Genomic DNA, 25,373 nt, shown 5'->3' with positions numbered 1-25,373 from the left:
CACTCTCCACAACAGAAGATCTGAAACATCTTGCTGCAAACCCTGAAGGACCTAAGCCTCCTCAGTCCCTTCTTGTAGACAGCTTCACAGTTGCGTCTCCAGTCCAGTTTGTTGTCCAGGTGAACACCGAGGTATTTATACTCCACTTTTTCTCCCAGTATGGTAATCGCGTTGGTCCTATTACTGTTTCTCCTGAAATCTACAACCATCTCCTTTGCTTTATCCACATTCACGATGAGATGATTGTTTCAGCACATGGCACAAAGCAGTCCACCAGCTCCTTGTCCATCTCTGATGACTGAACTGAGTATTTCTGCAGACGACAGAAGTCTGTCTTGTATAGGAAGTGTCAGGTGAAAAGGAAAGATGAGAGTACAGTCCCCCGTCTACCCGGTTAGGCAGGCAACCCTTCCATCTCACAAACTGTGGTCTGTTTGTCCGGTGGTCTCTGATCTAGGCGATTGTTGAGGCCTCCACCTGAGTTTTTTGGAATGAAATCAGGCTGAATTGTGTTAAATGCACTAAAACGTGATCCTCACAGTGGTGTTTGCTGAAGCAGGTGTATGATGGCGCCTTTAACTCCAACTTCACGTTGATAAGCAAAGTGCAGGTGGTCCTGATAGCTGCTTGTTTTCTCAGGTGGGCCAACAGGAGTCTCTCTGGTACGTTCATGATGTGGGATGTCAGGGTAACATGTCTAAAGTCATTGAGGACAGATGGGTGAGTTTTCTTCTATACCAGAACAATGCAGCAGGTCTTCCACAACACTGGAGCCTTCTCCTGGGTCAGAAAATGTTCAAAGAGGTGCTGTAGAATCCCAGACAGAATCTGGACCTGCAGCCTTAAAGCTTTATGAGACTAGTTCATAATCAAAAACAATTTAAACAAATAAAAATTAACATTAAATCTAGCTACTACTTCAAGAGAAACATTGATTATTAAAGGCCCAACTTTAAGGTTCTGACATGGTACAGTGCTGTATTTCTTAGTTTGCATTTGACAACTCAAAGTTCCCCGATGTGACGTCATCAGGCACTGATCTTCCCAGAGGAAGATAAAGCATTTGTCACATCACAAGCATTAATAAAAAAAAAAAAAAAAAAAAAAAAAAAAAGTTTTGGGTTCTTCTGGTTTTAAAGGAGAGACGGACATCTTCCACTGGCCGGAACTGATATTTAAGTTGAGCATTTAAACTTTATGACCTCCGTTAAAACGAATGGATAACTTCAAAATGTTGAGTTCTCAGCTAACTGAAAAGGATTTGCATCATAATATTAATAAAAAGAAAAAAGCATAATTTATTCTGGTTAAGCCTAATAATGTGATGAAAGATCTCAGAGGAGTGAAAGGAGCCGTCTGATTTCTGAGTGGTTCATGTTGCTACACTCACATTAAATGACACGGACTGCAAAAACTTGTCTAAGAAAAAAATCTTTATTTATAAAAAAAAAACAAAAACAAAAAAAAGAAACAGTATTACCAGTTACATACTTCACTGAAAAAGCAACTGCTCAGAGCCAAGGCAGGTGTGAATGGTACGTCATAATTTTACATGGATAGGCAACAGTACAAATATACTATGTGTGAAGATATTATGAAAAAAAAAAAAAACTAAAAAGATTGGTCTCTTTTGCTTTTGAAAGCATAGCAGTAAAAGCTCAATCAAAAAAAAAAGGAAATTAAAACAAATTGCATAATGCTCTCACCCACATACAAACCCCCAAAAATAAAATACAAACCGGACACAAAGAGAACAAAATACAAAATAAATGGGTCAGACCTAAAAATTAAATTAAAAGAGCATCTCTCCCAAATCTGTATGAAAACTCGAGTCTCCTCTGAGTAACAAAACCTCCGAAATTCAGATTTCAGACGTCACAAAACGGATTAAGAGGTGCAGGTATGAATGGCAGACTCTTATTTAAAAGTTAAGAGAACTTTAGCCTGATTTTTATTTTATTTTATTTATTTTTTTTTCCAGTTGCAATAGGGCTGGTTCGATTAGTGGTTTACATGTAGTGTTTGCTCACAGCTTCATATCCCAGTACCAGGTCTGACACATTGTACTGGACGTGTCTGCTACATCCAGACGGAAATAAAGTGAGAAAGCAGCTGAAAGGATTTTTTTTTTTTTTCTTACCTCTTCTGAAGGCGCGGGGGAGAAGGAGAAAACTCAATTCAAAAATCATAAAAACCACAAAAAGAGGCAGCAGGAACATAAGACAATTTAAAAAAAAAAACAAATCTGACAAAATGAACAAACGCATCTGCAAGCAAAGACATTAACTCTTGATTAAAAAAAAAAAAAAAAGGTCCATAATCAATTTGACAAGAAAACACACACAGCCACAGGTTTAGCATCTGACAAAAATACACACATGCCTTCTTTTAGGTCTGTGCTCATCCCAGCAGAGAGAAAATAACTCTAGACAGGAAAATAACTCCTATATAAAACATTCTCCATCTACAGGGCAGCCTGTGGGCGCATCCGGCCTCCAGACGTCACCAGGGGGGAAAAAAAAGGACAATTTAAATTAATGAGCCAAAACTAATGCAGTCATCCTGTTTCACTTTTATATACAGTATAAACCCTACATAAAACTCTAAATACAGATTCGTGGTTAGGATGCAAGGGTTGGTAGCAACATATTGACCATTTGTTTACCTAGTGGCGAGAAAAAAAAGAAGTGGGGAAAAGCAGGATGGCGGCTGCAGGATAAGATGATTGTCAACAAAGGTGATTGCCTTTACAGAAGACAACTATAATTTATAAACTGAATATATTTCTGCTGCTACAATTGAATGAAATGGGTATGCTTGCATGTGTGTGTGCTGTCTGTAACTCTTTGCCAGCAACGCGACCACTTTCTTTGGATGCTGATCCTCTTTTGACTCCAGCTGTGTGGCGATAGAGGAGGTTAAAGAGAGGAGGAGGAGAGGAAGAGGAGGAGAAGGCGGCCTCCATGACCGCCTCCTCTCTCTCCTCAGTAACAGTGGTAGGGCAGGGACGGCCCAGTCTGGGTGATGCACACTATGATTTTTTCTGGAGAAACAAAGACAGCAAAAAGACAGCAATTAAATAAAAATAAATAAATAAATAAAAAGGTCAGAAAGTAAATAAAGAATATTTGTTAACAGTTAGCAACAAAGACACATTATGTGCACTGGTGCTGTCACACATACCAAACTTTACACATAAAACATGTTTAATTAAAATGATGAAACTTCAGAGAACGAGATGATAACTTCTTTTGATTAGAAGGGTTTCTGCATGTGTTGGCATGTTAAAATTAACCCAGTTAAGTCCAATTTAAAACTTTATAATTGAGCAGCAGGTTGTTGTCAGCCAGCTCTGTGCTCTCAAACATAACTTATGTCTTTGTACAGTAAAGAGCGCCCGAATGGATAACATGTTTTATTTCTCTAAACCCTAAATAAGAACAACGGGGCTAAGTTAAAGGTTGGTTTAGGCTGCTTGATTCAGACATGGCTGGTTTGAGTACAGATAATTTCCCTTTTTAAGGCCAATTTTGACGCCCGAGTCGCCAGCTTTTTCTTAGTCTAGTATCTGAAACTATTATTTTTATTTTAATAAGCACTTTATTTTATAGAAAGATTTTTTTTTATATTTAAGACAACAAGCAGTAATCTGAACGCTTCACACCTTTCATAGAAACCCAGAATTATAAAGACTAGCTTAAACACAATTAACAACGCATCTGTTTTATCCAAAAATAATTACTTATTTTGTGGCATTAACCTACTAACCATTTTACTTTTTAATCTACTCTAGTTTTTCCACCTATATTCAGGGAGCTGCTGGGCGTACCTGTCAATGTCTTGGTCTGTGCTGATTTAGTTTCTCTTCCGCACGCGTCTTGTGCTTTTAATGTCTGTGCATAATGTTTGAGATACTCTTGTCACCTAAACTATCTGGCAAATCATGAGTCTTTGACACCTTTTTCAACAGAGTTAAAAAAAAAAAAAAAGATGTGGAATAAATTAACCTTTTCCTAACATTTGATCACCTTTGTATCAACAAATTAATTGTTTTCCTAATGTTACCAATTATATTAATATAGAGGTGATGCCTATAAAATAATTTGTTAACCTCAAACTGATCCCACACGTTTTAGTGCCACAAATCATAAATCAAAAATATGGTTTTGATAAAAAATAAAAAATAAATGTTTGCCCTAAATATTGGGTTTATTATGTTCGTGGCCAAAATAAAAACTGACATGTTGATCGTTCTTATACATGGGGGCATATGGTGCAATTCCATCTTCAGCCACAGGAGTGCGCTCCTATACACCACAACAAAGAAGCAATGTAGAAGCCTCTGCTAAAACAAAACAATTAAATATCCTAAGATATGCAGCTTCTCACTGCCTGCTGGAGCTCACATCTTCAGAGCAATTTAAAACAAAGATTTTCAGGAATAATAATATTAGGATCTGTATCATTTACCGATGGAAAATAATTCATCTTTGAGTATTTTGTGTAGATTAATTAAATCCACTTCAGCAGATGTCGCTCTGAGAAAGCTACAAATAATTTTAAGACCGTACCGATTGCCAAATTCAAAGTAACGTGGTTAGACTTACGATATGGTGACAACACCACCGCACATTTACGCTAAGGTTAAAACCTGCGTTATCCATAGCTAGAATCCTACGCTGGCACTGCATGAAAAAAGAAAAACCAACGCACAGGACCACCTCGGGAGCAGACTACGGCAATACGTACAGCACAGAACATCGGGGGTGTCACAGATCTAAAAACATGACCACAATAAACCTCCACCTCTGTTCCAGCACACCACCGTGGATTTTAACCAGTTTATTCGAGGGTCTGAGGCAATAAAAAGACAAAAGAAGCTCAGAGTACATCATGCAGGATTAGAGGTCAGTTGGACATACCATGCTGTTACATGCAGAGAGGGGGGGGTTAGAGGGGAGGGGGGTGGGCTAACCATCGTAGGAATCCAACAGAGGCAGGGAGCCCTTTCTGCTCCCATACACCCCTCGCTGAGTGACAGAGAAAGAGAGAGAAAGAAGGTGGACAGGGAGTGGATGTGAAAAGAGTGTCAGTAAATGTTAAAAAAAAAAAAAAAAAAAAAAAGGTCACAGTGAGGAAATCTTGACTGCAGTGTAGTAGTTTAGGGATTAGTCCAGATTAGGCAGCAACCGTGACTTTAAGTTACCGGTAAAGTGTCTGTGGTTTCATCCAGAGTGTGCCTCCTCTCCTTCTGGTCCAGTGTAGGGTAGGAATCTGAGAAAGAAAAATAAAATAAATAAATCAGCACCTTTATAGGGTGAGTTTAACACCAATAAGAACAAAGAAGCAGGGATAAATATACTAACTGGGGCCAAGATCATTCATGGGAATTTGATTCCTCTTGTCTCCTATAAAAAACAAGCAGACATGAAAAATTACTTTAATACATTACAACACTTAGGTTTACAAAAAGACGTCCATTTTTAAAAAAGGTCAGAGGGAGAAATGACGTGCCTCTGTCCAGTAAGGGTGTGGTGCTGTCCTCGTAGGTGCCGTTAGCTCGGGTGCTCGGTCCGTTGCTGGTGGTGGCGCTCACCATGAAGTCCGTCTTCTTCCAGCCATCTTTCTCCAGAGGCCGGCGCAGTTCTTTGTGAGCCCAGATGAGCTGGAGCACCTGACCCGCTACTCGCACCTCACGGTCAGAGGAGCTGCTGCAGGAAACCCGCAGACAAAGTCATAAATTACAACGAGGGGCCAATCTTAGCCTGTCTAAAGACAATTTATTAAACCACATGGGGAGATGCTGAAGCTTTAGCTTCTAACTTTGATGTCAAAAGGTGGTAGAAAATTCTGTTGCATATTAAATAATCATGTGTTAAACAATGTTTTACTACATCTACTACTCTACAGTCTGAGGCCTAGTCATCTGACATAAATGTGCACCATTTCTTGAGCTGGGACAAAATGCTTCTAGAATGCCTTTAAAGTTTGTAATGTTATAAAATCTTAATTTTTCCCCATTAATATGCTCTTAAAATTGTAAAAAACTGTTTCCCATGTTTATCACCTGTGCATTGTTCACTGCCCTTTTGGTGTGTATATTTATTATTAACCCTTCAGTTGTGGACAGTGTGATATTTTAACATATGCAGATGATACAGTTTTTTTCTTCTCTTGCCTAAACTACACAGAAAGTTGCAGGCTGGCTAAAAATATTTTATCTCAAAACCTACATCCTGGCTCAGCTCAAGTTGTTTACAGCTAAATATCAAAAGTAGAATCGTGTTCTCTGAAAGCCACAATGCAGATTTAAATCATCTTGATCTCAGGAGAAAAAAAAATAAAATGTAAAGCTAGCATGTTGGTACGAATCGGCAGATAATTGACACAGAGCCAAGTTTGTATCATAAACGGCAATAACTAATCTAAGTCTTCCATATTGAACCCATGGAGCCTCCTACACAATAACTATTTCTTTATGTACTTTAGTTTTTTTCAAGAAAGGAGAAAAATCCTAAATTTTTAAATTCTCTCATTGACCCATTTATGCTGGACTCCCCTATAGCAATGGCAGATTATGACCCCTAATAAAAAAAAAAAAAAAAAAAATATATGGTAATGTGATGAAATGTATCTCATTAAGCTATATTTCAAATACACCATGTGAAAGATAAAGCTCTAGTTGAAATTGTTAGCACAGTAGGTACATAAGTCGTCTATCACAGGTACAAACTGACCCATAGTTGGTACAAGACGGCACACATGATAGTTGTCTCATTGCCAAAGTCTAACACTATAAAGATAAGATAAAAGGGAAAAAAAATGGCCATTGCGCCTAAAGTTTATCACCTACATCAAAACTGTGCGCCTTGGGTTCACGAAATATCTGATAAATCAAAGTTTCACTTTCAAGCAGGGCAACAAAGTCTCCATCTGAACACCCATAATAACTTCTAGCTTCTGTTCCTTCATATAGTCAACGCTAAGAACTCTATCGTGGATAGAAAAGTAGCTTCTGACTGCTGTGCCGATCTTTGGCTAAAGAGTCCTGAGTGTATAAGGGTATTCAGACAGAGCCCAGGACTTAGTTTTACTCATATTGTTTTTTTCACAGCATTTCTGGATTGGGTTTAAATCCTAAACTCTTACCCGTCCTTACTGATGAGCACCAGCTTCTCAACGCCTCCAGAGGTTCTGAGGGTCTTTGCTGCCTCCACGTTGTTGCCCAACAACTCAGCAAGCGTGCTCAGTACCGACACCCTCGTCTCCTCAGACGGAACACACCGAGGCACCGTGTGCCCTCCAGGCAAGATAGCGACGAGATTAGGCACAGTATGCGAACCTACAGGAGAAAAAAAAAAAAAAAAAAAGTCAGCATTCTTTCCCTTTCACAGCGCAGGTAAACAGAGACCCGTTTCTAAAATATACACAACAAACATGCTCTTACCCAAGAGTTCGCAGTTGCGGTTGTCGATAGCGAGGTTCCTCAGGGCTCCGGACATCGCCCGAACAACACGATCGTTATCATGAGACAGCAGCTCTGTCACCAGGGGGAGACCTTTTTCCAGACGGACCATGGCCCTGATGTACCGACCAAACTGAACAAACAGAAGCAGAAATACGGGTCATTCTGTGCAGTAACAATGCTTTTTAAACGCGCTTTAGTTTATGTTGTTGGAAGCAAACGGATACTTACAGTCCATCGGCCAGCACAGAGGTTCTGGATGGCACCGGCGGCGGCCTCGAGCACTGAGGGGTTCTTGCTCTCTTTGAACAGAGACGTGTAAACACGAACCACCTCTGGCTGGAACAGCAGCTCATAACCTGACACCAACAAAACCATGCAGAGTTTGTCAAACATGTAGCTAAAGGAAGCCTTAGTCCTCAACGCTGCTAAACCTGGGTAGATTCTGCTGTGTGGTCCTTTGCCGTATGTCTTCCCCCCCTCTCAGCCCCCCTTTCCAATCAGCCTACTTTCAATAAAAGGGGCCACTAACGTCACAAAAAAAGTTGCTAAAAACACATTTTAAGTGTAATTTGCTCAGACAATCCAGCTCCAACAGATTTCCGATAGGTGTTGGGCCCAATCGCTCTGTTGCAAAGTTTGTTTTAAAAAGGCTCCCAGGTGGAGGAGGAAGTTTATTCAAACATAGTGAGAAAGTTTGGACTGGATAACAGAGCAGAACAGAGAGAAGCTGCAGAACATTTAACAATGTGTGCCTCAGTTATGTGGGGTCAGGTTTACTGTAGGAACCGTCAGGCTTACCGGAGCAAAACCATAAGATTTGAAATCTTCAAACTCTTTAGCATGATTTCTTCCAGCAAACAGACATATCAACATAAAAAAATAACTAAATTCTTTTTTGAATTAATCTCACTCCGCATTTCCAGCAGGGACACACCTATAGCCCTTAAAAAAATAAAATGTGTGTCTGAAAACTAGGGCTGTGTGCTTTTTACCTGACTCCGCCAGATAGATTTGCTCCGCATATCCATCTGGAAACCTTCCGTTGAAGTAATTTTGGGAAGGGGCGAAAATACTGGTTAGCTGATTGGCCTATGTTGGTGATAGACGGGCCAAATAAACCAATCAGATTCGTTGTTGCTCATAACAGAGCGACGACGAAAACACAACCACAAGCCAGGCTACTCTTGCTGCTGCAGGTAAAGGCTCGTTAGCTCAGCAAAGAAATACTCTGTAATTCCGATAAAACTTGCTCGATAGCCACGCTAACGTTAGTTTCATCGGCTGAAGCCGCCATGTTCTTTAGACTGAACTGTCGCGCTTCTCGTTGCGTCACACCTCAACCGCCTCAAAGCCAACGCTGATTGGACGTTCGTTTGGTGAACGGCTCCAAATTTTCTTTAACGGAGAGTAGCCAGACTGATCTGCGAGTGAAACCTTGAAAGCTCGTGAGATCAGGATGGTCTCACGAGGCTAGTGTGCTTTTGCAAAAAAAAAAAAAAAAATGTGATTTCAATCATAATTGTGATTTAATTTAGACTTTTCTCTGCAATAACCACAAGCAATAAAAAATGTCCTGTAGATAAGATATTTGTAAACAAGGACTATTTAAAAAGCATTAAACAGTTTTTTTTTTTATTAAATCAGATTATTATTCAAGAGAATAGCTCCAATCAAGTGCCACCAGACAAGTCTATTAAACAGTTTGACAGCTACTTAATGCTATGATGAGATTCCTGAGAGTTTCAGGTAAAGACAGTATTATTATATAAACTATAACAAGTAATAAAATTAATCTCACTGCTGCAACTCTTCCCTTCCATGTGAAGGCAAAACTACTTTAAAACATATTACCGACACCTAAAGGACGCGCCATGTAGCCAAAAACTGCAAACCTCTGCGTTTTGGAAATAGTTTATCTTAAAATTGCGATTATATAGCAAATGCGACTAATTGTCCAGTCCTACCTTTTGCAGGCGTTGTCCTTTTTGGAATATCACACATATCTGCACTCCCATCATCTCCCTCCTTCTTTCCTGCAAATTATTAAAAAGAACATCAAGTATAAAAAAATAAAATAAATAAAAACAGACAATTGAGAAAATAAATATGCCATGCATGTGAGATGACTATTTATTCTACTTGTAACATGAACATGTAACCGGTGATGCAAGCGCCGTCAGCATGCAGCGTTTGACTCAGTGACAAACGTTTCTCAGCGACGTCTGTTTAGCGTTAGTAAAATGGGTGGATGGATCCTTAAGCATTCAACGACAACACCAGGAGGAAAAAAAAATAAAAAATAAATCTTACCTTTGGAAAACCACTCATCTAAACACAGCGGAGAAGATAGGAAGACACGGAGGAGGAGGAGGAGGAGGAAGAGGGGGAGGAGGGAAACAGTGGCAAAGTGTGAAAAACAGCGACAGGTGCTTCCGCCACCAGCAAGCTCAAAACCCAAAACCGGCAGCTAATAATCGCTCGTTCAAACAGCAGATCCCTCAGACACACACAGAGAGGAGATGTTGGACTACAAACATGGCCGACACTGACCTTTGCTCTTGCGCGAACCGAAGCAGCCTCCCTTGTTGGTGGAGGCCGTGCCCTGGTTGGCGGGAGCCGCCTCCGCGTAGCGCTCGCAGCCGGGGATCTCACGGTGAACCTGATAGGAGAGGTTCCTCAGGAGACAGACGCAGTTCTCCACCAACTACCGGAGGAAAGATTAAAAAAAAGGCAAAAGATTATCCTAAAACACTAAAAACGGGGATTAAAAACATAGAAATATACAGTAGATATGGTATCCAGGAGAATAAAAACTTGCCTTATTATCCACATCTTTGCGGTTGATTTGCGACTGGACGATGTACATCAGGGAATCCACCAGCCCCGTGCATTCCCTCAGCTTCCGTCTGGCCTCGCTCCGTTCTGAACTCACGTTCCTGTTAAAGGGGAGGCGGGAAAAACGTCACGATTTCACGTCGTCTTTTCTCGATTCTCTCGGCTTTATCCACGCCAGTACCTAAGGCAGCCGGCAGTGTTGGTCAAGGCGGTCTCCCACTCCAGATGCCGGGGCTTGCAGCTCTCCTCGCCCCCGCTGCTGCCGCCCCCGCCGCCTTTCTCCCAGCCCGAGTGAGGGACGATGACCTCATCGGCCAGGGCGTGCAGAGCGTGGTCCACGATCTCCATCTTGACCGAATCGTTGGAGGAGAGGTTCCACAAGGTGCCTGTGACAAAAATTAGAGAATGGATGTAATCAGCGCCCAGAACAAAGACATTTCAGACATGCAGCCAGAATTAAACCATTAAATGAAACTGTGCTGCGACTCATTTCCTGCTGCCCTCTTTTTTTTTTTTTTTTTTTTTTTTGGCCGTGTCAAAAGGAGTACGCTATGCGAGTCTAAAGCGAGAAAATTAGGCAGATTTTGTGGAACAAACAGTCCTTTCATGTCTTTGAAGAAAGCACAACCTTTGATACGCCCTGCTTACTTGCAGTGTGTGTGTAGATGGCGATGAAATGTGTCAAATTCACCATTTTACTGCTTCAGGAGGGGGGGGGCAGTACTTGTGCCGTGATGACACACTGCAAAAACGGAACTAAAAATAACTAAAATGTTCTTAAAATGAGTGTATTTATCCTTGATTTGAGCAGGTAAATAAGATGATCTGCCAATGGAATAAGATTTTTGCACTTAAAAACAGGAGCAACTCATCTCCATTGTCTTATTTCAAGTGCATTATATCTAATTATCTTATTCTAGGGGTAGAAATACTCATTCTATTAGCAGATAATTTGATTTACCTGCTTAAATCAAGGATAAACGTACTAATTTTAAGAAATTTTTACTTATTTTTAGTTCCGTTTTTCCAAACCCCCATAAAAATCAAAACGTGTTTCTTAAAAACAAGGATCCAGAGCGAGGGTCTACCTGTGATCGTGTCGGTGAGGTCCTGCTCGTGGGTTTTCCGCAGCAACCTGACGAGAGCCGGCACTCCGTCGCAGTTTTTGATGGCGATCTTGTTGTCCGCCTCACGCCCGTACGAAATGTTCTTGAGGGCGCCGCAGGCCGAATGCTGAACATCCTTGCTGGGATGGTCCAAGAGCGACACCAAGGCTGGGATGCCCTTTAGGCGCCGCACTTCTGACTTCACCTGAACGCGGTGCGTAAAATAAAATAAATTGCCACGTGAGAGACGTGCACATTGATGAACAAAACAAAAAGGTTGAACAACTGAGGAATATTCCACCTTGTCGTTTTTGAACGTGAGGTGCTGAAGGTAGGCAGCAGCGTTGGTCTTGACGGGATCCAGGCGGTAGTTCAGCATCGCTATCACCTCCGGTAGCTCTGGCTGCCTCCACGCGGAGTTGGGGGCCTTCCTCAGCGTGCTATCCAGGGAAGCCATGCTCCCCCTGTCCAGCGTCATGGGAACCCCCCAGGCATAGGGGTCCACTCCCACCACGTCACCGTCCAAAGTGTCTTCGCAGCTCCTGCAGGCGTCGGTCGGACACAGAGCAATACAGACCCTGAGCATCACACGGTAGAATAATCCCAGGAAGAGCAGGACGTCGCCGCTTTACCTGAGCCTCCGCCTGTCCATGGCGCCTGGGCCCGGTCCGAGGCGCGGCATCGTACCGTAGCCTCCGGGGTGCATGATCGGAGGCCCCTGGCTGTAGTCGTCATATGCCATGCTGCGCTGATCGTCCTCCAGAGCGTAGGGGGCGATGCCATACCTCATCTCCAAGGCTGAGCCCAGGGCCCTCATCCCCCGACTCACCTGGGGCTGTGCGGCGTACGGGTCCAGCTGCTGACGGCTGGGTGCCCTGTAGCCGGAGTCCAGGGTTCTGTAGCCGTCCACCGGCCTGGAAGAGAGCCGCGGAGAGAGCAACCTGTGATTAAGCTGACCCGAATACGGCAGAATTGTTGTTGCAGGGATAGTTCAGGGTTTCTGAGTTGAGGTTGTGTGATCTGCGGCAAAAGTTAGGGCTGGGCAATATGGATTAAAAAAAATAAAAATCTCCGATTTTATTATACCAAATCCGATTAATCGATTTTTTCCTCCTTTTTGTTTCATAAAAAAGAAATTAAAGATTTTAAAACCTTGCTTTTATGTCAACCATTTCGTCAGGGAGTTGACCTGAATTCAAAGTGCAACTAAAAACAAGCTGTGAAACATGCTTGTAAAGCAAGATGGCAGCCGTGCCATTATAAACAATGAAAATATAACAAAACATTTGCTGCTAGTGGTATTACACATTGAGCTAAGAACAGGCTTCACTGCACTTGTGAACTTCAAACTAAGTTAAAAAAATAAATCAGTAAATGAAGTACCTCGTATTATGGTAAAAAAAAAAAAAAGTTTCCACTTAACAATATTTTGACAATATATTTGCCTAAACATATATTCAGCATCACATGCTGTTCTCTTCATGGAAACCCAATGAGTGTACTGGCAAAATAAAATCCAGATTTTCCAAAAATGAAATCTTAAAGAATTGTAAATTCGAATTAATCGATCAAATCCATTTATCGCCCAGCCCTAGCAAAAGTAAAGCAGAATGCAACCATCTAGAAGCATCTTCCCATTTTCTGCGGGCGATCGTTTACGCAGAAAATGGAGGCATGAGGTTGCATAACCCAACGGAGCTTCCTGTCCAAAACGGAGCATGTAAAGCATTCGACCTTGTGTTCTCGGTTTTTAAAAACGTTTCTGGCCGATTGACACGCACCACAACCAGAAAGCTAAAAAGAGGAAGGAGCAGGTTTAATAATCAGGCCAAAGCGCTGCTTAAAATGCAGCATTACAACCACTTTGTGGGAACACAGGCCTGTTTATTATTGGTAACAAACAGTGGTTTTGCATTATCACTCTTTTTTTAAATGTCTGCAAACCATGTATGGTTTTATTCCAATATGATTTAGAGTTTACGACAAATCTGACACCTGAACCAGAACAGAGAAGTTCTGCGTTTGCACTTCCTCCGACATTTTTTTGGTACCTGTAGCGTTCATCCATGTGTGAGCCCCTGCTCAGACTGGCGTACGCCTCCGAAGGCGGGCCTCCTCTGTAGTCTTCATATCCACCAACGGGACCGTAGTGATAATTTCGGGGTACCGTCGCCGTGGGGTAGTCCCCGACTCCGGTGGGCCGGTAGGGCCTGTCCAGCGTGGCGCTGTAGACCCCCATGCCGGGCGACAACATCCCATCCATCGACGACTGGGAGGGCGGGACGGCGCGCGAGATCGGCTTCTTCATCTGTCACACAGAAGCCAGGACACATCGGGGTTAAAGTGTTTAGAACGCCTTCTCAGATGCTGTGAGAAGCATGAAAGCGTGTGATTGTTGCCGTACCCCGTTGTCCGTCCTCCGCGCGGTTCCTTCCTCAGAAAAGACCGAGTGGACTTCGTGGGATTCGTCCTCGGGGGTGTAGCTCTCGTCCAGAGCTCCGTGTGCAGGGTCCACCATTCTGTACTGTAAATGGGAACAGCACGCGTTAACCGCTAAAAGAAGATAAAGAGACCAAAAGGTGTGAAAAAATGTATTAAAAAATATAAAAAAAAACGCACCTGTGTGCCGTTTATATACGAGTCAGTCAGCTTCAGACGCTCTATGTCTGCATCCCCTAAACGCCCGTTCTAGGACGGAGACGAAAAAAGCAGCGTGAGCATCCTTCCAGTTCGCGTTAAAAAGTTCAAATGACAGACGGACAACACGGTGTTCTCTATTAAAAACAGCAGTTCCTTTAAAATAGGCTGTCAAAGCCCAGTCAGCGCTGACCGACCCATCCCAGCATGTAAATGGGCTGTGAATCAGTGCCAGACAAAAAAAAAAAAAACGGAAGAACAGGCTCAGAACGCAGGCGGCCGTTCTTCTTACATAATCGCCGCTGGACGCACTTTTCAGATCGCTCTGAAGTTAGATAAACCGCCCCGAGGGAATCAGTCACATTATGAGCACGCAGCATCATTAGGCCCCGTGTCGAAATCTTCTCCAGCCGCCAGTCATCCGCCCACGCTTCACTATCAGTTTCTCTATGACGGCGGCGGTGACTAAGAAGATCTCTGATAAACATCCGACTCATTTTCGGTGCATCATACCGGGCTAAATGTTATGTCTGACAAAAGAGGAAGGCCTGATGTTTTATAGTAACGGGAAGTAAAGGCCGTGTTTTTAATACCCAGAGGGGGCACACTTCCTCTGCAGGTCCTGGTTAGTCTGCAGACCCTGTTGAACTTTTGTCCCGGCAGAGAAACTGGTTTGCCTCCTTTACCACGCCGATGGATATAAAACTAAGTCCAGCTTCCTATGAAACTCCCCATTTCAAAAATGCCACAACTTTTCCTTCCATCACTTTTTGAGATTAGGTCATCTGGTTACAAAGCATACAGCAGCTCAGTGGCATTACACCCCCCCCCCCATGTCAACAAACAATGAAACACCCAGACAACCAGTACACAAATTCAACCATTAAACTTTTAAAACTCAGACTTGATGAGCCAGCATTAAACTGCAGATAAATTTAAATAAAAGCGTGATATAAAAAAAAAGGAAATTTCTGTTTACAAATCCAGTTCAGGGACGCTGGGTCCAGTTTTAAAACAGGGTGCTCAAACATGAGTCCTACTAACGACCCGTTAATGACCCGCGATCCAGAAGTGCTAATGCACAGACGTCTAAATAAAGTTACAGGACTTCAGCCGCTGATCTGGAGGCTAAACAAAAGGTTGTGAAATGGCTCTTTTCATTTTTGCCTATCATGCGTGTTCATCTGTTCAGAACTAAATCCAGTAACGCTAAACGAGCCAGAAAACAGTTTTGGTGTGAAAAAGAGATTTAATCAGAATATAAAATAATTTAAGATAGTTTTTATTTTTTTAAATCTAGCTGAGAATTTTATTTTTTATTTTTTATTTTTTAAACTGAACGAAGTTTCTTTACTCCCTGCTCAAGAATATCCTGCTACAAGGATTCTGTAAAGACCAAAATAAAATCCAACAGTAGACCCATCAAAAAACATTTAATAATCCAGAAACTTTGAAAATTTAAAAAAAAAAAAAACTCAACAAGCAAACCAAAACGATGTTCGCTAATTTTTACCCAAGTCTACGCTAAAATAAAGTTTACAAAAAGACTCATCTACTAGAAAGAAGTCAATATCATAAACTCAATACTTCAAAATTTTATACCAAATTGTCCTTCATGAGGACAGGATTAAAAAAAACAAAAAAACCTACAAGTTTAAATATTTAGTCCGGAATATGTATGAGTTACAGGAACAATTAGCACAAAACACCATTTCCATTATTAGACCAGACAATCTGCCGCTGCTTCTTCCTTTAAGCCAAAAAAACAGCAAACCCCAACGATCTATTAAAAGATTCTGACAGCTCATGTCTGCAAACTTCTTTTCTTTAGCCTACACAATGATTTAAATAGTTTTTATTTTACACCACACACAGAGAACCATCTAAAAACATCGGCACGGTCTCCAGAAATCGTGCTCTAAAGCAAACATCTAAAACTCGGCGGCACGCGAGCATTAAAGCCCAGTTACAACCAAAACAGCTTCAGGACCACATAAATAAACAGCACGACAAATCATATCAGGACAACACTTAGAGCTGGAATAATAGAATAAATCTTGCCGCTTGCAGCTAGTATAAGTAAAAAACCTTTGTATGCGGGACCGAGTGACACATGCAGCGCCGACAGGCTCAGTTTCATCATGCTGATGGAAGACGAGAACATTTCTGAAATTCCAAGACAGGCAAACAAAAAGATGGACACGAGTGTTAAAGAGAGCATCCGGTGAGGGAAGTGGAAGAGTGATGATGGTCTTAAAACAACACGCCAATGGTTGTGGAAGCATGAAGGCATGCGCCGATGTCTGCAAACGAGCACGCAGAGGTACGAGGGGGTCGGCGAGTTTTGATGGAGAGGAGGCGGAGCAGAGGAGAGAAGGCAAGACTGACGGATGGATGGTGGGAAATGATAAAAAACACTGGATGGTGTGGATGAGGATCCGTGATGGAGGAGAAGATGGGAGAAACCTGAGGCGGGGATGTTTTGGATTCTTGGGGGGCGTGTTACCTGCGTGTGAGGGAAGGGGTGAGCCAGGGCCGTGGGGCTGGTGGCGGGGAGGCCCACTCTCCTCCTCTCCTCCTCCAGAGCCCGGGTCAGCTGTTCAAACTGCACCTCCTGCTCCCTGACTGACTCCAGCAGAGCCGCCGCGTTCTCACACCGCTCCATACACACTGAACAGCCCCACAAAGCGGGGGGAGAGGGGAATTAAATACAACCTCACAGATGCAAACGCTGCAGCACACAGAGAGAGGGGCTCTGAATGTAAGACTGGCACAACGAGACGTCGCAGAGCTGGATCTGGATACCCAGGGTTTGGGAGTTTGACACTAAAAACAAAAAGGGTTACTCTTCTTTTTAACCCCCCCCCCCCTCGTCTAGTTTTTCCAGGTGAAAAAGATCTGTGGTGACTCGGCATCAGATGTCATCCCAGAGCTCGGCTGGTATCCAGACTGAACCAGAGCTGGTCTAGTTTTTACCTCAACAGTGACGGCAACATTAGTCACGATCGTTAAGACACCATATCTGAAACTAGCATCAAAAAAATAAATAATTAAAAAAAATCCCCCCTGACTACAGTGGTTTATTATAGGAGTCCTTCAAAAAAAAAAGCGCCCGACTTCCAAGCTGATCCTGTACACCGCTGTCGTCTAACCCGTGAGCATGAAATAATGAAACTCCGGGGTTTTACTGTAGCAGCAGGATCTGTAGCCGCTCAGACTGAACGCCACCTCAGCAGCAGGCTGCTGATTGTTTAATTAGCCTAAAATAATGCAAACTGCAAAACATTTACAGACAAGTCAAACAGGACTCTTGAAATAGATTAGACCAGGAAATAAACCTTTAAGTGGTGACACCTAATTAAAGACTTAAGACTTTCACTTTACAATTAAACTGTTTCTTTAAGAAAAAACCAGTCATACAGCAAACTGACACTTTTTGGTTTATCATTTAAAAAAAAACAAAAAACAAGCACGGGTACGCCCTGAATGACCAACTAGACACGTTGTGTAAACCATTTGATTCCTTATAGGCCTCTTGTTTACAGCCAGGGCATTCTAACGCAAGTTGTTAATGCAAGCATCCCATTTATGCTGCATTTTGTTGTTTTTTTTTGTTTTCTTTTACGAGTTGCATGAGAAAAACAGCTTTGAGATGCGAGACAAGGGTTTTGCTTCCTGTGATCGTTTCAATCTTAAAAGCCTAACCCCATCTGCCTTTTCGTTACCCAGAATGCCACACTGCTTAGGACCCACAAAAATAAACCACAGTTCGAATGCAGCAGAAAAAAAAAAAAAAAAGCACAGCGCTAACAATTAGGTCACAAGTTGCAAAGATTGGTTGTCCACTAGACGCTGGAAGCTGCATCGAACTGCATCCGTCTTTGCAATTTCACAGCAACAGCGCAGAGCACCTTATGATAACCAGAGAAGCCATGCTTCACCCTCATTAACACAGCGTGGTCTTAAAACTGCAGCAGAGTAAAGCAGTGGACTGCAGACTCGCTACCTGAGCAGACAGCCTGACCGACTTCTAATGCCTTATTAGACGCCCTGGTGTTAGTCTATAAAAAGGCAGAAACATACATTTTGCATGTGCATATTTTGTCTAGATTTGTTTTCTACAGCAAATCAGAATTAAAACCCAAACAATATAACTAATGATGTGCATTTTAGCAGCAGTAATAATAAAGACTTCTCCATTTTAAGCTAAAGCAAACAGATAATGCTCGATATTTACATTAATGCAGAGAAACTGGCCTTTTCTCTGAACCTTTATGATGAAAACAGGCCTGAGCCAGCGATCGGAGACGGTCGGATACTTCAACGTTGCAGTTAATGCACAGATTATAAATAATACAGTATGTTGATTCGTCAGTGTGACGCCCTGTTGCTGGATTCTGATCGATAAACAAGCTTCGTGCACGGCCGGAGGAGTCAATTTAGGCTTTTGATTGCCTTAAATTGCTGCGATAAAGCTTCAGTTTAAGCAAAACTACGTGACAGTTGGTGTTAGTGAAGCAATTTTAGAGCAATCGTCAATTTTATTGGGAGTTGAGTCACGGCACCTTTAATTGAATCACCACAAATTTTACTACGATAAAGAAAAAGGCCATAGAACTGAGCAGGAAGTTAAACATAAAACGCAATAAATCAAACAGCGGTTTAAACAAACAAACCAACCGAACGGCTAAAAGCTCAGCAAAAAAAAACAAAAAAAAAAAAACAACGTATACACACCTTGACCTGTGGGCGTGGCTCGATAGAAGAGGTGAGAGATCACGCTGCGCTCAGAGACGGGGGCTCTAGTTGAACATGTGTAGAAGGCCTCTTCACCACCCGGGAGAAAACAAGGAGGGGAAGAACTACAGAGCAGGAAAGAGAGGTGGGGTGGGGGGGACAACAGAGGCAGGGAGGGAAAAAAATAAATGTTTTCAGCAAAAGTTTGAAGACCAAAAAAAAAAAAACAGCAACAGTGAGAGAAGCGTACACGCTGCTCGGCGAGCAGAAAAAGCAGAGAGACGGAGTAGTGGCTGCCTTTAGACACACCCTGTATTTACTCAACACCAAGCCTGCGTACGGCAGCGAGCTGTGGGAAGCTGACCGAGCCGCAGAAAACGTCACCGTCAGCAGAAAATATGTTTTTACAGATCGAAAACCACCACAAAGAGCTCAGGTTACTGTGTCCGGCTTAAATCTTTTTTTATTCCCCTTTCCATGCATCATTTTAATAACAAAAAAAAAAAAAATCCTGCCGCTCCTATTTCACAACCAAACAACCTTTTATCCCGTTAAAGGTTTATCTCTGGGGCTGTTATCTGCTGATCGGCGGCGCGCTGCAGACGACTGAATCGAGCAGCCATTGCCCCACACACCTGCCTTACTGGTTAGACCAGATACGGGGAGCGGCGGCGGCTTGATTCCTGTTTTTCCATCTGGTCAACAAGCACAGACACACACCTGTCAGGGCTGTGGGGGCAAAGGGGGGGGGGGGGTGAGGGTAGCCAACATAGGCCTGCATTTACACTTCAAGCTGCAGGTGCTCATGGGCCTGACAGGTAGAGCATTAACAAGTGCAAACGGAGAGACAAGCAGAGGCATAATCAGAGCAAGAGACGGTGACGAGTGACTCACAGCTCCCCCCCCCCCCCCCCTCCAATCAGATTGTGCAAGTCCACCAGAGACTCTGGGATGTCCCTATAGGGGGCGTGTTATGTTAAAAAAAAAAAAAAAAACTACCAGGAAGGCTCCGTTGGTTCTTTGGCATCTTTCAAAAATACTATTAAATGACGATATTCCCAGCCTGGGGTGTGGCAAGCTCGGGGTGATTTAAAAAAAAAAAAAAAAAAAAAAAAAAAAAAAAGTAGTAGGAGGGTCTAATAAGGAAAAGGAGTGGCCTCAGACAAATTTCCCAAGGAGCGACAGAAAATCTGCACCAGCGAGCGGGATTTACATGCGGGATGGGAGCGACTGACAGGAAGACATGATGTCACAGAGCCGACACTCACCTAGAGTCATCGGCTCCGACCTGAACCAGCGACGCTGAGCCGCCGAGCACATGCCCATATTTGGTCAGGGCCAGGAAGAGGGCAGATTTTTATCCGCACAGGCAGAAAGATAGGGCAGCAACAAAACAGGAGTGTGCTCCCAGGTAGGGAAACAAAAGGGAGTGCAAGAACAAACATGGGGATAAAAAAAAAAAAACAAAAAAAAAAAAAAAAGGGGGGGGGGGTGGGGCTAACGGTGATAAGGTTGGGTTTGTTGAATAAAAGGATAATCGGCAACCTTGCATTCCTGCCATTGTCCTGAGCCAGATGAAGCCAGCGGCCCCCCCTTCACTGGAACGCTGTGAGGGACGCCGGCTAATCGGCGCTCAGCTATCTGCCTGTTTACTTTTGTGGCATTTCAAGGCGAGCTTTTTTCGGGTCACTTCGACACAAGGGGAAGAAAACACCGGCAAGCGAACATGTGGTCGGCCTTTTTTATCCAGCCATGAGCGCAGAGAGGGATCCGCTTCCCAGAAGACGACTTATAAACCACGATGGTTGCTCCTTGGCGAGCGTGATTTTGTAAGAGCGCGGGGAGTGAGTGAATGAGTGAGTGAATGAGTGAGTGAGTGAGTGAGTGAGTGAGTGGCGTTCAGCCGCAGGCAGGAGGAAGTTTGCAGCTGTCAGTCTGGGAGGTTGGTGGGAACAATGTGAAGTTTTCTGCAGCGGACAGAACAGGCACGAACGTGGAAAGAGCCGAGATAAGATCAGTGGACACATGTGAGTGAGCCTGTGTGTGTGTGTGTGTGTGTGTGTGTGTGTCCATCATAGGGGGGCTGCTGGGGGGGTTCCTCTCTGGATACCAGCGACTTCTGTCCTCTCCCCGCGTCTCTCGCAGCTGTTAGTTTTGGCCTTGGGAGTTGGAAGCGTGGTTCGCCCCAAACAATGAAAACAATCGATGTCGTCCCGTTTGCCCCCCCCCCTCCCCTTTCCCCTCTCGCCAGCTTCCTGAGAAACAGGATGTTATGGATTCGACTTCAGATGCGAAACTTTGGCTCCCCCGAAAATAAAAACACACACACAGATTCCACGACAGAGCGGCCACCTAAAGAGAGGCTAACAAGGCAGTGAAGGCTGACCATCTTCGCCAGGCTGCGTAGAAACACTGCAACGATCACACGACCGCATCCCACTTCCTATTTTGCCAAGTTACGAGTTTCTGAGAAAACGAAAAAAAAAAAAAAGAAAAGTCAACCTCAGACTGAAACCTGATTTCCCAATCATTCTGCCAAAGAATAGTTGCCGATGAGTTTATTTGGTTTTCTGCACTTTTCTTTTAGGGCATTATAATAAATAATAATAATAATAATAAAGTACAAAAAGACTGGGGAAAAAAAAAAAACCCTGAGGTGTAGAGGTTTGGATCAGCTAAAGTGCTCCATGATGATTAATTTTTTTTTTTTTTTTTAAATATATTATCTATATATATAGAGTCTATATATATAAATATATATATATATATAGTATATCTATAGAGAAATTTATATATTATATATATAGATATATATATATATATATATAATATATATATAATATATATATATATCTCTTTCTATAAAAGAAATGTATTTAAATCTCATTATTTTGAGCCATACACGCTACAAAAACAATATATCATACTTAATTTAAGTAAAATTACTTCTTTGTTTTAACATAACGCCACATAAAATTTCTGATAATTTGCACTTTGGCATGCAAGTCTAGGGCTTCTACGGCTATCTTATCCAATGCATGTGCTTAAATCAGAGAGAAGACTTCATTATTATGTCAACTATTTAAAATCAAACAAAACCTCTTCAAATATACTCTTTACGAGCTACAAGGGGACCAAATGCCTTCAAAATCCTTACTATGATCATCTGAGCAAATAATATCCAAGCCTTGGCTCAAACTGGCCTGTTAACTAAAGTTGATGTTTACAAGCTACTAAATGGAAAGTCAGACCAAAAAAAAAAAAAAAAAATGATGATATTTTTAGGTCTAAAATGACAAACCACTTTTTTTTTTTTAAACCAGCAACACTTCTTTTAATTCACACGCACAACACAGCAAGACAAAAAACAACCAAAGCAGTTTTTAAAACATAACGAGTCACGTGTTTGTCCCCGAAAAGTCCCCGACAGTGCGTTCTGCGTTCTGACGGGACCCAGAGAGCACAGCAGAGGGAAGGGTCACGCTCGCCCGGCCGAGGCACGACAGTAACAAAGGTTCAAAGCGACAGGCGCGTTGCCTCCGAGGTCGACAACATCTGACTGAACCCTGACACACCACGAGTCGCACATCGCCATCTGATTCGGCAGCCGTCGGTCAGCGTGACTCACTTAACCCTGTCAGAAGACATCTGTAACCTTCAATGAGGTCTTCTGTCGACTTAAAGAGGACCTTAGTTATTGAACTGACCGCCAACACCTGCCAAAACAAGAGACTGGCTGATGGGGAAAGAGGAAGTAAAAAAAAAAAAAAAAAAAAAGGGGACATCTGGAGGTGCCTCTCCAAGCAATGCGACACCACAACTTGATGTCAAGTCAGTGTGATGCTAAAGCAGAGCAAGGCCTGTAATGGGATTGAAGCTTTACCCCGCTAATCCACTTACCTCTTAACGCACATACATGTAACGTTAACATGTACGCAGACAAACCACCGCTATGGATTAACCCTAAAGTCCTTAAAAAGAGCAGACACAGTCACAGGCTACCGTTCGGGGCATGTGTCAGCAATCAAACAGCGGCTTTGAGACGGGTCGCCCAGGAAAGCGTGGCGCGTGGTGTCATTAGCGGCGGCGGCACCTGCAGATCAACACCACCCCCCCCTGAGCCCTGTTACACCTATAGTTCAAACAGCCGCTGCGTAAACAACTACCAAGACAGACGCGGGGCTTAAGTGGAAGTCTCTGAACCACAATGCAGCGTGCATCTGCATAAAACCAGTGTTTAAAAAAAAGACGGGAAGAAGGCTGGGTTACCTGCTCGCTCTCATGCTGACAGTTATCCCCACCCATGCCTGTTTTTTCCTGAACTAAACAAGTTCGCACAGGACCCACCCAACAGGTTTCCGGGTAATCTCGGGTTTTGGGACAGACCACCACCTGTACAGTGGAATGGATTTCGCCAAAAAAAAAAAAAAAAAAAACACATCTGGGAATATGTGACTAATCATGCCGTCAATCTCCCATGTCTTCACATACTCCTAAAGCCACAATCCAAACTTTTTACGCAAGCAATCAAGCTCACTTGCTATATGGGTTTATCACATATGGAAAAACAAATCGTCATTTTATTTGTTTATTTTGTTAATTTGGCTCGTGGTTAGATGTTTAAAATAAAATTCCCAAACAAACAATTTTCACCATGCACGCGTCTCCAGAGACATTAAAAAAAAAAAAAAAAAAAAAAAAAAAAAAAAAAAAAAAAGATAAAAAGACAGATTAGAGTTCTCAAATAGTGTGTAAATACTGATTCCCCACTCATTCACAGTGTTTCATTTCTTCCCTCCAATTAATTCAAGCAGCTTTTGGGAACAGTGTGAATTTTAGGATCATTTGGTAGGAAACACGAGTTTTTTTTTTTTTTTTTGTTTTTTGTTTAGACAGACTAGCATAAAAGCAGGATGATTTCTAAAAAAATCGTGTTTACTAATGCCAGCTGATGACTGTTGCCTCTTGTGACGTCATCAACCCCAATCCAAACAATGAAGAATAAACTTTACTTCTTTTTTTTTTAACTTTGTATTCTTTAAAATCTACAGCTCATTGTCCAGCTTTGTTTTTTTATTATTATTATTTTTATTTATTTATTTTGTTTGTTTGTTTTACTGCCAGGGTTAAATAAATTACCCAGTGGACAGCATCTTTAACAGATGAAGCTGATTGCCACCAGCCGCTACCGTTCAAATTAATGATCGGCCCGGTGTTAAATAAGTCATAAATACAAAAAAAAGGCATGTATAGCTTTTAGACCAAAAGCACAAAACACTTCAAGTTACGAAGCAGTTAGCATTCCAGCGATTTATAGAAAATCCGACAGATTTTTTATTTTTTTTCCCCCCTTCCCGTTTTTTCGCTAATATAGGTCAGGAGCGACGAATGGAGTGGCATCAAAACAGCTGAAATAAATTAACACGACTGAAATATATTAAGATTTGAGCGTATTACTCACGTTGGAGGTTGTGGGAAAACGCCACTGAAAAAAAAAAAAAAAAAAAAGAAGCTAAAAAGCAGCTAGGTTGGGCTGAACGCTCCGCTCGGGCAGCCAAATGACCTGGATCGGCTGTCTGGCAGCGTTAGCATCACAATAACCCGTGTAGCCACCCGAGAGCGCAGCTAGCGTTAGCCTAGCAAACACCCTTATACGCTGAATAATTCACACAGAAAGGCCCGGCGGCGTTCACTGCCAGCCCTGTCTCGGTGTCCCCGGTTATATTCGCTGGCCTTTTTGAATCGCAGAGCGCCCAACCTTTGACAACTTTTGTGTTAGCATCGTTAGCTAAGCGTTAGCCGCGGAGAGTCGTGCTCATCTGTCGAATAAGCGACCACTCCTTGCCAGGCGCTGCAGTGCACCTCCAAAAAAAAAAAAACGTACGAGCCAAAGAAGGGAAGAGGGGACGAGAAACGCAAATTACAACCAAACATCTGGTATTAATTACGGATTTACTCACCTGCTCAGGGAATACCAGCCCCGACCCCTTCCAGACTACTCCGTTTTTAGTGTTTTCTGCGCTCTCTCTCTCTCCCTCCTCCTCCTCCCTGTCCTGTGGGTCAGCCCAGTGAAAAAAAACCAGGCGACATCGGGAGTTTTCTACCAAATGGAGGGCGGGATTTAAAAAAAAAAAAAAAAAAACGACTTTACGGTAAACAGTGCGCACTCAGAATGTGTACAGGTGTGTAAAGTCCTTCGCCAAAGAGTTGACCAGGCTACGATTCCTGTGTGCGTAAAAGTACGCGCGCCTCCGTGTGTGTGTGTGTGTGTGGCCGCTTGCTCAGTCTTTGCAAAAATGTAAAATAAGGGGATTTAAATTGGATTTTGAGGTGCCGCCTCCCGTCTCCTCCCAACATTTCCGTCTCTGAACACACGCTGATGTCATTTCATTGATTGCCCAAGAACAATGGTTACGGAGGAAGCTCCAGTGCACTCCGTGGGGGAAGCAGCAACATTCCACGCTGACACGAGAAAATGGTTGGCAAGTTTAAAAAAATAAAATAAAAAAAGTGACCATTCTGTGGATGAATCATAACTGGGCTAAAAGATAATGGATTTCTTAATGACTATGTACTATTTAGGCATATCC

At 42.7% G+C, this 25,373-nt stretch overlaps 1 protein-coding gene across 7 annotated transcripts; it reads right to left on the bottom strand.

The window, feature by feature from the left end:
* Positions 1-1,586: 1,586 nt before the first annotated feature.
* LOC105932668 (catenin delta-1) lies at positions 1,587-25,022 on the bottom strand. Of its 7 annotated transcripts, none has more exons than XM_021321197.2 (22): positions 24,744-25,022; positions 18,784-18,908; positions 16,553-16,716; positions 14,029-14,097; positions 13,814-13,933; positions 13,461-13,717; positions 12,042-12,323; positions 11,711-11,951; positions 11,392-11,614; positions 10,485-10,689; positions 10,287-10,404; positions 10,019-10,172; positions 9,779-9,796; positions 9,433-9,501; positions 7,697-7,824; positions 7,448-7,598; positions 7,150-7,342; positions 5,515-5,711; positions 5,367-5,408; positions 5,207-5,274; positions 4,976-5,030; positions 1,587-3,043 (listed from the first exon to the last, which is right to left on the bottom strand). In XM_021321197.2, exons 3-22 carry the CDS (start codon positions 16,709-16,711, stop codon positions 2,985-2,987), a joined length of 2,808 nt encoding a protein of 935 aa, XP_021176872.2. In that variant the 5' UTR covers positions 16,712-16,716; positions 18,784-18,908; positions 24,744-25,022; the 3' UTR covers positions 1,587-2,984. The 7 variants fall into 7 exon arrangements, with proteins under 7 accessions (XP_021176872.2, XP_035982867.1, XP_035982868.1 ...); XM_036126974.1 differs by having other exon boundaries at positions 4,923-5,030; positions 24,744-25,021; XM_036126972.1 differs by lacking the exon at positions 1,587-3,043 and adding an exon at positions 4,505-4,854.
* Between the last annotated feature and the right edge of the window lie 351 nt (positions 25,023-25,373).

This window comes from Fundulus heteroclitus, chromosome 23 (genome assembly GCF_011125445.2).
Source record: "Fundulus heteroclitus isolate FHET01 chromosome 23, MU-UCD_Fhet_4.1, whole genome shotgun sequence".
Taxonomy (NCBI): domain Eukaryota; kingdom Metazoa; phylum Chordata; class Actinopteri; order Cyprinodontiformes; family Fundulidae; genus Fundulus; species Fundulus heteroclitus.
Note: the sequence above shows the minus strand (reverse complement) of the source record. Positions and strands in the feature narration are given on the sequence as shown.